The sequence below is a fragment of the Piliocolobus tephrosceles genome, chromosome 2, assembly GCF_002776525.5.
Source record: "Piliocolobus tephrosceles isolate RC106 chromosome 2, ASM277652v3, whole genome shotgun sequence".
Taxonomy (NCBI): Eukaryota; Metazoa; Chordata; class Mammalia; order Primates; family Cercopithecidae; genus Piliocolobus; species Piliocolobus tephrosceles.
Window position 1 is genome coordinate 177,466,566 of NC_045435.1, and position 14,183 is coordinate 177,480,748.

Genomic DNA, 14,183 nt, shown 5'->3' on the forward strand with positions numbered 1-14,183 from the left:
TGGTGGTTACCAGAGTCTGGGAAGGGTGATGGGGCAGGGTTGGGGGGATGGAAAGTGGGGAGGGTTAATGGGTACAAATATATAGTTAGATAGGGTGAATAAAAGCTAGTATTTGATAACACAACAGGGTAACCACAGTCAACAATATTGTACATTTAAAAATAACTAAAAGAGTGTAACTGAATTGTATGTAATACAAAGAAAGGATAAATGCTTGAGGCAGGACACCTTATTTACCCTGACATGATTATTATACATTGTATGCCTGTACCAAAATATCTCATTTATCCTATAAATATATACCCCTACTATGTACCCAGAAAAATTAAAAAGACAAAATTTCAAATAGCTGACTAAATTTTTTAAATAAAATCAAAATAAATTCTATATGTATTAATGACTCACTTGGGAAACAAAACCCAGGATACTGTATGTACTATCTAGGAATGGGACTACTTTAATAAGACTACCCAGAAACAATACAAGATACTACTTGATTATACCAAAATTAAAAACTTCGATATGGTAAAATTTACCATAAAAAGTCAATAGATAAATTATACATTAGAAAAAAATTGAATATAGAATATAATACTTATACTGTATAAAATTGCTATAAAATTATCAAGAAAAATTCCAATAATGCAATAGAAAATTTCCAGAATCTATGAATAGGTAGTTCTCAGGAGAGAAAATAAAAATATATGATTATTTTAAATTTTATCTGATTTTAAAATTTTTATCTGTTGATACTGCTATAAAGTTAATATGATGACTTGTTATCTTCTCTTCCAACACTAGGTTCTCTCCAGATTTCCATAGTCTGTGGTATGTTTCCATGATTAAAGACTCCCAAACACAGGAGGTTCAGAACCCTTTCTGACTTCCTTCTCTTCCGTGTTTACCAGACAGATGTTCATCTCCCCGGTCTTGGGTAGTCACCTCAACCCTGATTCTATCTCACCCTTCCCACTGGGCCATGGAGAAGGCTAAATAGACACAGTGGGACAAGCATGAGCATTGAAGTCCAACCAGTTTTGCTTTCACTTTCTGCCATTTACTAGGAATGTAGTACCAGTTATGATACTTTCTGGGCCTTGGTTCTCTCCACTGTAAGATAGGATAATTATACATGCTTTTCATGGTCTCTATAAGAACAGATAGAAATAATTCATATAAAGTGTCTAGCACACTTAGGACTTAAAAAATGTGAGTTCCCTTCCCTACTTCAGCTTCTTATGGTTAGTCTTGGGATTGGGATACTGGCAAAGATATTTTCAAAATGGCTACCTGGCTCCAGTGTCTTGATGTTTGAAACACCTCTATTCATTAATAACAGATTAATTTTTCTAAAACTCTGCTTCTGTGATATCATTCTTCTGATTGCCTATTTTATCGATTCCTTACTACCTCCAGGGAAAATTACAAACTGTTTACATTTACTGTCAAGACACTCATTCCTCTGAGGTGGAGACAAATTTTAAAACCTTGCCCAAGATGCTTCAAACACTTTAAATTTTTTCATTTGGAAAAATGAAGGATTGCCTACAAATCTGGATTCACCTTTACAAGGAAACATAGTAAAGCACAGATATACCAAAGTAAATTTCACTTTAGTTTTCTGAAATCTTAAATTTCAGTTGAAATGTCTTTTATATATCCACTTAAGTCTTACCACACTAAATGGCAAAACTGGAAATGACAGTAAGTATTGACCACAGACATAGTTATCACCATAGTGATACTAATAATTAGGCATATTTGCAACCCAAAATAATTAAAACGAGATTTTGTTGTAATTATAAGTAAAAATGTAAATATTTCCTGATGTAGTTATATAACTAGTCACCAACAACAGCAAAAAAGACTTTTCTTTACCTAGTACTTCTTTTTCCAAATCATAGCATCTGGTTTGCAAGTTTACTTCCTGTTGTCTAGATGTCTGAATCTGCTGAGATCTCAATATGGCTGCATCTGACAACAATTTCAGATTTTTCATTTCCTTTTCAAGGCATACTTTATTTCTCTGGGACACTGTCAAACTTTTATTCAGTATGTCTATTTCTGTAAAAAGAATTCAAAGTTTACAAATAGCCAATAATTGAATCATAAAACATTTCTCTAAAGATTTATTAGCTTCTTTTAGAAAATTAATAGTTGAAAGGCAATATGACATTTCTGAGATTATAATGACATCTAACTAAAAAGTTAAATTTAAATTCAGTAGTCATTCTGAAAATGATGTTTTATTGCTACATGATGCATGAAATCTTTTAACAGTATTTTTTTAGCTTTTAAATTGCATTAAGTGGTAATACAGCCTGCTTTTTAAATACTCACATAAATGAATAATATAAGATCTGTGTAATGTTATGGATTTTATTGAAATATTTTAGGCAACATGATTCAGAAAAGTAAATTTAAATGTTCTAGCATGAGCTGGTTGGGTGGCATTTCTAAGGGGTTAACTAGGAAACATTCTCTACAAATTATGAAGAAAGATTTTAGGAGTAGAGTGGACTAGAAGGATGTAGTGTCTAAAACTAATAAATTTATAGGCAGAAAGCATAGTTAATAATCTCTTAATGATTTTAATAGTACTTTGTCCCCCCAATAAGACCAGAATTCATCATAATAATCATTATTCTATTTAGATTGTTTAATAAAAATGTCTTTATAGCTCTACTTAGATTTAACTGTGCTAATTTTATATAATTTCATGAGAAATGCATGGAGCATATTATCCTTTGGAATAATTAACAAGCTCCCCGTTCATCAGTCTTTTCTGCACTATTGCCTTAAACGATCATTAAAACACATGAACACACACGCAACAAAGATAAAATAAGTGCTATAAAATTTGTACAACCACAATTAATTGAATTGATGAGCATGTGATTTACATGAAAATTTGGACAGTCTGCTTTTTCAGACATTTCAATTGGAATTCCCTTCTTTGGTTAGCCCATCCTGGACTATGTGATAGGTTTAACATGTGATGAGATGTCAAAAGTGGTTGGTTTCGTTTATTGCTCTTGGTGCCACCACAGCAGAAACAGCAACCACGTGGGCCAGTGAAGACCACAAGTAGAGATACATAGGACAGACACGCAGTAGAGGTAATATGGCCAGGAAATGGTTATAGGAGAAGTAAAGCAGAGAGCTAGAACAGAGCACAGGAAAAAGAGCATGTTTTAAGGGATTGTGATGAGGAGGATCAGGAATGTAGCACAAGGAGAGAAAAGCAAAATATCTTTCCATGGGTAGAAAGCATGTCTGGGAGAAAAAGTGGCATTTGTGATAGACCTGGGGAATAAGCACAAGGGGCCTGGCACCTTCTCTACATTTAGTTCCTGCTCAAAATGGAAAACCTAGATAAATAAATTGCAGGAACCAAATAAGTGGGATTTTAATATAGTCCAATGATTATTTTATGTGGGAATTTTTTTCCCTCAAAATAGCTATATGCTACTAAAAACTTACAACTATGCACCAATTTGTGTGAGGAAAACTACTAACACACAGTACATAAAATGTTTAAAAGAATGGAGTTAAAGAAAATAAGGAGGTTACAGTTTCCCTACGTACCTAAAAAGTCTTTCTGTGTATTTTTGTAGCCAAAAAGGTGGCTTCTTAAGGTTGAATAAACTATAACATACCAAAACCGTATCTATGTTTAAGTCAAAATGACACTGCACAGCACCACACACATGCTGTCACCTATTTATCATTTGCCAAAATGACACTGCTTAGGTTAGCAAGCTCTGTTAACATACACTATACTCTAAAATAACTACTAATGTCAATGTGACTTTCTATCTGACATTAAAAGAATAAAAATCTGCAATACAAATTTATTTGTGAAATATATTCTAAGACAAGGAAAAGTACATCAAGATTTCAACAACATTCCTAACACGGAGTTAGGAAAAAGTAAACTCAATGGAGATGAATTAACTTACCTTTTGCAAAATACACACTCCTTTGCCTATGGCAATCCTAGTGTCAAAGATTCAATTCTACCCTTGTTATTATACAATTCCATACTTGTCAGACATGTGTCCTGATTTGGGGTTCAGAAATTAAGATTCCCCACAAGGTCAACCTATACTGGTCATTGTATCCACCTTGAACCTTTCCTGTCTCAGCACCATCCCATGAAGAAGGTCCTCCTATCCTCATATATTCAGCTATCATGGCTCAAATGTTACCTCTGTGCAGAAATCTTTTTGGACCTGATCTGGATGTGATCTTCATCTTCCTGGAACTCACAGCAATTTACATCATTTGTGTTGCACTGATCACATGCATACATGTGACCTACTACTGGACTATAAGTTATTTTAGGCCATAGATAGTATCTTATTCATTTCTATTTCCCCCATTATTTCTACCATGATGTCTTAGGATTAACAAGAGCTCAATAAATGCCTAATAAATAAGTAAAGGCATTGCTGAGCAAAATTTCTAGACTGTTTTTGATATACCATTAGCTGAAGATCCTGAATATGTGTTTATCTCAGTCTTCATTTCAGAGGCAGGCATTTTGAGCCCCACATTTGTAAATGTCAGAGTAGGATAGGCAGTTAAAACGCATATCCAGAAGAAACATTTTTAATTGAATAAATGAATCAATCAATTCTACCCCTAATTTAATCAATTTTGTGAAAAATGTGGACTACATTTCTAAGCCTAATTCTAGATTTGAATTTTAAAAGTTCAACAACTATTCAGTCAATAGTTGTTTGGGGAGTGGAATTCACCTGATAAGTATTCTGCCTTGGTAAAAATATTTTTCCTGAAATTTATTTTATTAAAATAAGTATGCTCTTGTTTAAGAAAATTTCATCTATAAAAACTTCATTTTAAAAAATTTCAATTACATAAAGTGATAATCACTTGCTAGAATAGGAAATATTTTACTCATACCTGCTACTCAATATTCAGCATACATTATCAGCAAGAAAATATTAAGCAATTCCCTTTTTTAGGAATGTTGTTTCTGTTTTGGACTTTGATTTTAAAGCCTAATTTTAACATGCAAATCTTTTAAAGTAACTGAATAATATTGTGCAATATATATGGGGTTTACTACATTTATTAGTTTGCTAGGGCTGCTGAAAGAATCACAGATTGAATGCTTAAACAACACAAATTTATTTTCTCACAGCTCCAGAGACTAGAAATCTGAGATCATGGTGTCAGCAGGATTGGTTTCTTCTTGGACAGCGAAGTAAGGATCTGTTCCAGGTCTCTCTCCTTAGGCTTGCAGGTGGCTGCCTTTTCCCTGTGTATTCACGTGGTGTCTGTAGGTGTCTGTGTACAGATTTCTTCTTCTTATGACACCAGTCAGATTGGATTAGGGGCTACCCTAATGACCTCTTTAAAAACTTTATCTCCAAATACAGTTACTGTAGGAGGTACTGGAGATTAGGACTTTAACATTTCAATATATGAATTTGAGGACGGAGACACAATTCAGCCCATCACACTATATTTTAGAATACTTGTTATTTAAAATGTTTGTGCTATTATCAAAATTTATAGCCAATACATGTTTTTAGCTTTTAGAATAAGTATTATCACATAATTCACTAGCTAATGCAAATACAATTATTACTATTAAGCTATGCAATCAATTTCTTTACCTTGATGAGTTTTTTTTCTTTATTTTTCTATTAGTCCTGTGAGCTTAGGGAAATGAACTCAAAATTATGCTAGGTCATTATATTATTAGGAAACCTCTATAACTTTATTATCAAGGCATTCTGATGTTACAAACACAGTGTGATTCTTAATTCACAAAACTTCACAGTTTTATTACAATAATAGGGAAAAAGACTCAGCGACCAGATTTACTAAATAAAGAAATCAAAAAATCAATAGCTGGGTGCAGTGGCTCATGCCTGTAATCCCAGCACTTTGGGAGGCCGAGGCAGGTGGATCACCTGAGGTCAGGAGTTCGAAACCAGCCTGGCCAACATGGCAAAACCCTGTCTCTACTAAAAATACAAAATTAGCCGAGGGTGGTGGCATGCACCTGTAGTCCCAGCTACTCTGGAGGCTGAGGCAGGAGAATAGCTTGAACCTGGGAGGCAGAGGTTGCAGTGAGTAATCATGCCACTGCACTCGAGCCTGGGCAACAGAGCAAGACTCCATCTCAAAAAACAAAAAACAAACAAACAAAAAACAACCTAAAAACTTTTTATTTTGAAATAAGTATAAATTTACAGAAAGTTGCAAAGAAATGTGTAGGGAGTTCCTATTCAACCTTAACGCCACCTCACTTCTTCCCTTGTTGACATTTTGTATAAGTGTAGCACACTGTCAAAACTAGAAAATTGCATTGGTAAAATCCACAGAACTCACTCCGATTTTACCAATTGTATACACACTCGTGTGTGTGTGTATGTATAGTTCCATGCAATTTTATCATAAATGTAGCTTCATTACATATCAACACAATCAAAATACAGAATTGCTCTATTACCACAAAGTTGATCCCTGCAATTCCTTTATAGCCAAACCTACCACTATCCCCACCATCCCTAATCCCTGGCTACCACTAATCTGTTCTCAACACTTATAATTTTGTTCTTATAATTTTGTTATTTCAAGAACGCTATATAAACAAAATCATATCTTATGTAAACTTTTGAGACTATTTTCACTCAGCATAATTTAGCTGAGGTTCATTCAAGTTGTTACACATATTAATACTTTGCTCCCTTCTGTTGCTGAGTAGTATTACATGGTATGGACATAGGATGTTTTTCTTTCATCCATTGAAGGATATTTGGGTTGTTTCCAATTTTGGGCTATTATGACTATAGCTGCTATGAACATTTATATGCAAGTATTTTTGAGAACAAAGGTTATCATTTATCTGGGATAAATGCTCAAGAGTGCAAATGTTGGGTCATGTGGTAAGTGCATCTTCAATTTCAGAGGTAATTGCAAAATTATTTTCTAGAATGGCTGAACTATTTTATATTCCTACCAGCAGTGCTGAGAAAACTGGTTTCTCTGATCCATGTCAACACTTAGTATGGTCAGTCTTTTCAATTTTAGACATTCTAATAAATGTGTAGTTGTATTTAATTGTAGTTTTGCATTTTCCTGATGGCTAATGATGTCGAACATTTTTTCATGTACTTATTTGCCATCTATATTTCATCTTCGGTTAAATTTCTACCAATATCTTTTGCCCATTTTTTAATTGGATTTTTTTAATATAGAATTTTGGGAGGTATTTATTCTACATATAAATCCTTTGTTGGATATGTGATTTGCAAGTATTTTCTCCCAATCTGTACTGTAGCTTTTTATCCTTTTTAACAGGTCTTTCACAGAGCAATTTTTTTTTTTTTTTTTTTTTTTTTTAGGACAGGGTCTTGCAATGTTGTCCACACTGGAGTGCAGTGGCTGCTCACAGGTATGATCATAGAGCACGGCAGCCTCAAACTCCTGGGATTAAGCAATCCTCCCACCTCAGCTTCCTGAGTAGCTGGGACTACAGGCATGTGCTACTACACTCTGTAAAAGTTCTTAAATTTTACTGAGATCCAATTTATCAATTTTCCCTTTTAGGTATCATGATTTTAGTTCAAGTTTAAGAAGTCTTTGCCTAATCCTAGGCCCCAAAGAATATTTTTTTCCCTAAAAGTTTCATATTTTCTATTTAAGTCTGTGGTTAATCCACTGAGTTAGTTTTTGTAAAATGTACGCACTTTAGGACAAGGCTCTCTTTTTCTTTACTTAAGGATATTCAATTGTTCCAGTATGATTTGTTGAAAAGGCTATTCTTCCTCCACTGAATTGCCTGTGTGTCCTTATCAAAAATCAGTTGAGTATATTTTTCTGGTCTAATTATGTAGATTTTTAAAAAACTACATGTGAAAACCCTTTTTGTTACTTTATTTAGGAGAAAAGCTATAAACCCATTACAATGAACCATTCGGCAACAGAAATGAGAAACGAATATGATAGGAAAAACATGGACTTTAGAATAAAAAAGAATAGTTATAGCTAACATATCTTGCTTCCTTATTCTGCTAGGCATATGGGATGTGTGTGTGTATGTATGTGCGTTCTCATTGTATAGATGAGGACACTGAAGTCCCAGTTTTTTGTTAAGTGGCAGAGTCAGGATATAAACTTTGGCTGACTCTAGAGACCTGCTCTTAGGATGCCTATATATCTTTATGTATTAAGAATTCAAGCCGCAGCACAGAGGCCAGCACAGTTGAGTGCAGACATATTGGCTTGTGTGCCCTTCTCCAGACCTGGTGGTAAGTCTGTACAAGGGCAACGCCATCAAGGATCCTACGCTCCCCTCCAAATTTTTCCTGATTTCTGCCAAGAGTTCTAACATTCCTGACTCTGAATAGTGTTTGTTTAACAAATTTAAGTAAAAGATGAATTAAGTAATAAAGACAACCAGAAAAAAACATTAACAGGTTAGGATTAAGAGTGACTGCTAAAGTGTTCTTCAGCTATAATTCCCATCGTCCTAATCATTTTTGTGAATTTCAAATAAATTATAACATTTACAAATTTTTGTATGTTAAAATGTTCATTTCACTGTTCATCCACACTAGACATATCCAATAGAAATATATATAATGCAAACCACACATGTAATTTTAAATTTCCAGTAGCCATATTAAAAATATAAGAAGAAACATGAAAATTAATTTTAATAGTATATTTTATTTCATTCCACATATCCAAAATGTTATTTCAACAAAAGGCTATATCCACATTTCAAGTGCCCAATAGCCCCATGTGGTTGCTGGCTAACCCATGGGAAAGCAAAGGTCTGCCTGCTTCTTAGGCTCCTGGTCATCTTTTCATGTAAGTGGGATAGTTCCTCAAGTTTTACTAGAATTATCCTTTAAAAACATTACATTCAATTTATTTTTTCTATACTTAAGATACAGATTATTTGCTTAAAATTTTATGCTACAAAATTGGCATGTTTATGTAGTTACTAGGATTGCTGTTAAATTTAAAACGTGTTCAAACTGATCATAGAAACTGTAAAAAGGCAAGCATCAGCACCTTTCAAGTTTTACACGTATTTGCACATGTTTGTACATCCATGCCCTGGAAATTTGACTGTTCTGATAGCCCTAAGAAGAAAGTTTTTTAAAAGGTAAAAAAAGCTATTTTAATAATATAGCTTCAGTTTGACACGCCCCATCTGTTGTGTTCACCAAGCTCGTGCTTGGGAATTGAATATACTTTCCTCGTGTGTGCATTTCCACCTTACAGCTTCCGTCATCACCACTGTGTAACTTCTAAACAAGGTCCTTCAGCTTCTGAGGCAAAAGTGGTATACTATAATGGTTAATATAAAAGTCAAGGGTTGAAAACTAACTCCTATTTCTTCATGTTCAATAAAATATAAAATGTAACACTTGCAAACGAAAAGCAAAATGGGTATATACTTTGATTCTGCACTTCCACTTCTAGGAATTCACTATGTTAAAGAAAAAAACAGGATAAAATAATAAATATACATGTATAAAGATGTTCAGTGAAGCCTTATTTACAACAGCAAAACTATGATCAAACTAAATGTCCAGGAATAGAAAATTAGTTAAATAAAATACATGCCTATAATAAAATACTGTCAACATAGTTAATTGGCATGACTGTATTTTCATGATATATTTTAATTATATATATGTATATATATGCACAGAAAAGAGTTTAGAAAGCTCTATATCAAAATGTTAACAGCAGTTATCTCTGTGTCATATTACAGATGATTTATGTCAATTCTTCTTCTTTTTTGCCCCTTTTCTGTATTTTCTATGTTTTTATATTGAGGTTGTTTTATGTTTATGATTGCAACAATTCTTATATCCTTTTGAATTTGGGAAAAACTAATTATTAAGTGTTTATATTTTCCTCTTGTAAATTCAATAAAAATCTTTCAAACTGATTTTTAAAATCCAATTTGAAATTGTACTACTGATAATAGCCTACATTAAATTTGCTCTTGGTTTTCAGGCAAGTGTAGCTAATAAATGAAGCCTCTCCTCCCCTTCCAGATTACAGAATATGTAAGCATTACTAAGAAATCTTAGAGAATACTCAGAGGTTCCAAAACCTAATATAAATATTATCAGGAATCTGACTATGCAAATGTGGGTGTACTTTAACTTCCACTTCAATTTCACAAAGTTCACTGAGCACCTACTATGTGACAGGTTCAATTCTCTTAAAACACTAGTAATATAGCATTCAGGAAAACAATCAAAATTCCTGTTTTCACTGAGATTACAACCAGTAGGAGGAGACTGGCAGTAAACACATAAATCAATAAATGAATATTTCTGGTAGTAGTAAATATTATTAAAAATGAAAGAGAAAATAAGGATAGAGAAGGACTATAAAGGAAGACAACTTTAACTAGGGCAGTCAGCAAAGATGTTTTTGAGGAGGTGGCATTTGAAGTGAGACTTTCAATTACAAGAAGAGACAGCTACTTGTTTGGGAGACCCTTAGTCAATTTCCCCTGCATGAATCTGAAGGGCCTCCCTCTTTTCACATATTGCACAGTCATAGCCACAGGTCACATGCAGGGAGAATAAAGTGAGTGAAGCTTTCTGAGGGAGGAGGGTTGTTCCTCTACACAGAGGGGGCGTCAGTGTCTCCTTTTTTTTGTTATTTTTCTAAGATTGTGATACACTGCACTATATAACTGATATAACTGTTCCCAGCTATGTGGTTTAATTAACAGTCCTAAAATGGATAGTTGCCTTAAAAGTTTCCTGAAAAAGAAAATATGGATTACAGAAAATATTAATAATGCAACACAAATAAAAACAAAAACATTAGAGTTGATGTCTCCCCAAGTCTAGCATGATTGAATTCACAATTATTGATATGAGGTAAGTATTCTATAAGATGTGACAAGACACTCAAAAATGAGAAAATTACCAAGACGACTATTTTACACGTACATTCATATCTTTTATATGAATACCTCATTACAAAGAATAAAATTAAAGAGACTGATGATACTAAGTGTTGGCAAAGATATGCAACAACTAGAGCTCTCATACATTGCTGGTAAAAATGTGAAAGGAACAACCACTTTGGAAAAGTCTTGGGTAGTTTCTTAAAATGTTGAATATACCCTACTATACTATTCAGCCATTCCACTCCTAGGTATTTACCCAAAAATGAACAAAAACATTATATCCAAAAAAAGACACATATGAATGTTCAAATAATGGAAATGATGCATAATATATAGTATATTTACAAAATGAAATACAATTATGTAAAGTATATCTATATTATTAACTGTGGCAGAAGCAAGATTCCTCTGGCACAGATATGCAGATACTGGAAGTTAAAAGTCAGCAGAAGAACACTAAAGGTCCAAAGAATATGACTAGCACACTCTCAGTGTCTGTTCCTTTTTTTTTTTTTTTTTTTTTCTTTGAGACAGGGTCTTGCTCTGTCACCCAGCCTGGAGTGCAGTGGCACAATCTCTGCTCACCGTAAGTTCTGCCTCCCAGGTTCACGCCATTCTCCTGCCTCAGCCTCCTGAGTAGCTGGGACTACAGGGACCCACCACCACGCCTGGCTAATTTTTTGTATTTTTAGTAGAGACAGGGTTTCATCGTGTTAGCCAGGATGGTCTCGATCTCCTGACCTCGTGATCTGCCTGTCTCAGGCTCCCAAAGTGCTGGGATTACAGGCATGAGCCACACCTGGCTTGCTCCATTTAATAATGTAGATATCTCCCCCCCCTTTTTTTTTTTGAGACAGTCTCACTCTGTCACCCAGGCTGGAGTGCAGTGACATGTTCACTGCAACCTCCACTTCCCAGGTTCAAGCAATTCTCATGCCTCAGCCTCACAAGTAGCTGGGGTTACAGGTGTGCACCACCACACCCAGCTAATTTTTGTATTTTTAGTAGAGACATGGCTTTGCCATGTTGCCCAGGCTGGTCTCAAACTCTTGAGCTCAAGCTATTGACTTGCCTCAGTTTCCCATAGTGCTAGGCATGAGCCACCCACTTGGCCTAATATAGACATACTTTTTACATGTTTGTTACAATATTCCCCTATTTGCCTAAATTTAATTATTAAAGTTAAATTTCAAATTTAAAAGCATATCATCAAATAAAATGTATATCTGAAGGCACATATTATATAACAAAATTGTTAGTAAGTGAAATTAAAGTTTCATGGTTTAACATGATTTTTTCCCAACATTTAACTATGAAAGTTTTAAAACATATAGAGAAGTTAAAATAATTGTATACTGGACACAAATATACACACTACTTAGATTCTACAATTAATATTTTACTATATTTGCTTTATCATGTATTATATATCTATCAAACACTTTATACATCCATCAATCCATCCTATGAATATCAAGGTAAGTTGCAGACATAAATAATACTTCTCTCCTAAACATTTCATCATAGAGATAGAGTTCAACATTTGGGTATATTTCTTTTTTAGTAAATTTACCTACAGAAATGTACAAGTCTCAAGTGCACCAACAGATGAGTTTTGGCAAATGCATCGACCTGTGTAATGCAAATCTCTATCAAAACATAAAGAATTACTATCATCAAAGAAAGTGCCTTTGTGCTTTTCCAGTCAATCCTATCCTCTATGGCAACCACTGTTCTGTTGTTCTGTTTTTTCCTCTCTGTAGATTAGTTTTGCCTGTTTCTACAACATTGTATAAATGAAATAATACAATATGTATTATTTGTGTAAGGCTACTTTCAAGTAGCATAATATTTTTGAGGATTATCCATGCTACTACATTATCTGCAGTTCATTATATATTCTACTGAATATATCCAACTGTTTTCTTTTAGAGAACCCATTCTACGACTGATGTGCTCCTGAGCTTTTTGCAGTTTTAGGATATTTTGAATTAAGCTTGAATAAAGTTGCTGAATATTCTCATATAAGTATCTTGTGGACATATATTTTCATGTTTCCTGGGTAAATACCAAAGGGTGGAATTTCAGGGTCTTTGGATAAATGTATATTTAGTTTAATGAGAAACTGTCAGATCTTTTCTCTAAGTGGCTGTAGCATTTTACATTCTCACCAATTTGTACAAGGATTCCAGTACTCTACTTTCTCAGTAACATCTGCTGCCATCAGACCATTTCATTTTAGCCAATCAGATGAGCTAATAATATTGAGAACATTTTTGTGTCTTTATTAGCCATTTACGTATCTTCCTGTGTAAAGTGTCTGTTCAGATCTTTTGGTCATTTTTGATTGAATACTTTTATTATTGACTTGTAGGCATTCTTTATGTAACTTGGACAAGAGTTCTTTGTCACACATTTTGTAAATATTTTCTCTGTGATTTAACTATTCATTTTCATACTGATAGCTTCTGATGAACAGATGTTTTAATGATGATAAAGTCTAATTCACCAATTTTCATTTTTTTATAGTTCTTACTTCTATGTCCTATCCATGAAATCTTCATTTACCATCAAGTGATGAAGATATTTTGTTATGTTTCTTCTAGTAGTTTTATAATTTTATCCTTTGCATTTAGGTTATGATTTATCCTAAATTAATTCTGATGTATGGTGTGAGGCAGAAGTTGAGGTATATTTTTCTACATGGGTATTCAGTTGTTCTAGCACAATTTGTTGAAAGACTTTCTTTTTCTCATTGGATTGTTTTGGTGTCTTTGTCAAAAGTCAATTGATTATATAAGTAGGGTCATTTACCAGGCTATCTTGTTCCATTCATCTTTGTTGATCCATATGCCAGCACTATACTGATTTGATTACTGTATAAATCTTAGATGATGTTTAAAATGCCATCTTTTGGATTGTTTGAATACTTTTTAAAGAGTTATCTTTTAAATTATGGATTAGCTTTTTAGCTACATGTTTCTGTATTTAATTTTTTAGTAGTTGCTCTAGAAATTATACTATACTACTTAATTTATTGGTTTAAATATTCTACCATGTCACATAAAATACAAATATAGTGCAACCAAATGAATCCATTTATCCACCTCTCCATCCTTTAGACTCTAGTTGTCATGTTACATTGACACACTTTATAAGCACCACAAAATAATATGCTTGCTTTAAATAAGCAGGTGAGTTTTAAAAAATTTAAAGGAAAAGGAGTCTTTTTTATTTACTCATATTT

General features: G+C 33.5%; 1 protein-coding gene across 1 annotated transcript in view; it reads right to left on the bottom strand.

Annotated features, from left to right (window-relative positions):
• The window catches only part of LEKR1 (leucine, glutamate and lysine rich 1), a 221,249-nt gene that overhangs the window by 104,080 nt on the left and 102,986 nt on the right, over positions 1-14,183 (bottom strand). Inside the window, exon 6 of the mRNA XM_023223378.1 lies at positions 1,879-2,064. Within this exon, the coding sequence (XP_023079146.1) occupies positions 1,879-2,064 (186 nt within the window). The remainder of the gene's footprint in view (positions 1-1,878; positions 2,065-14,183) is intronic.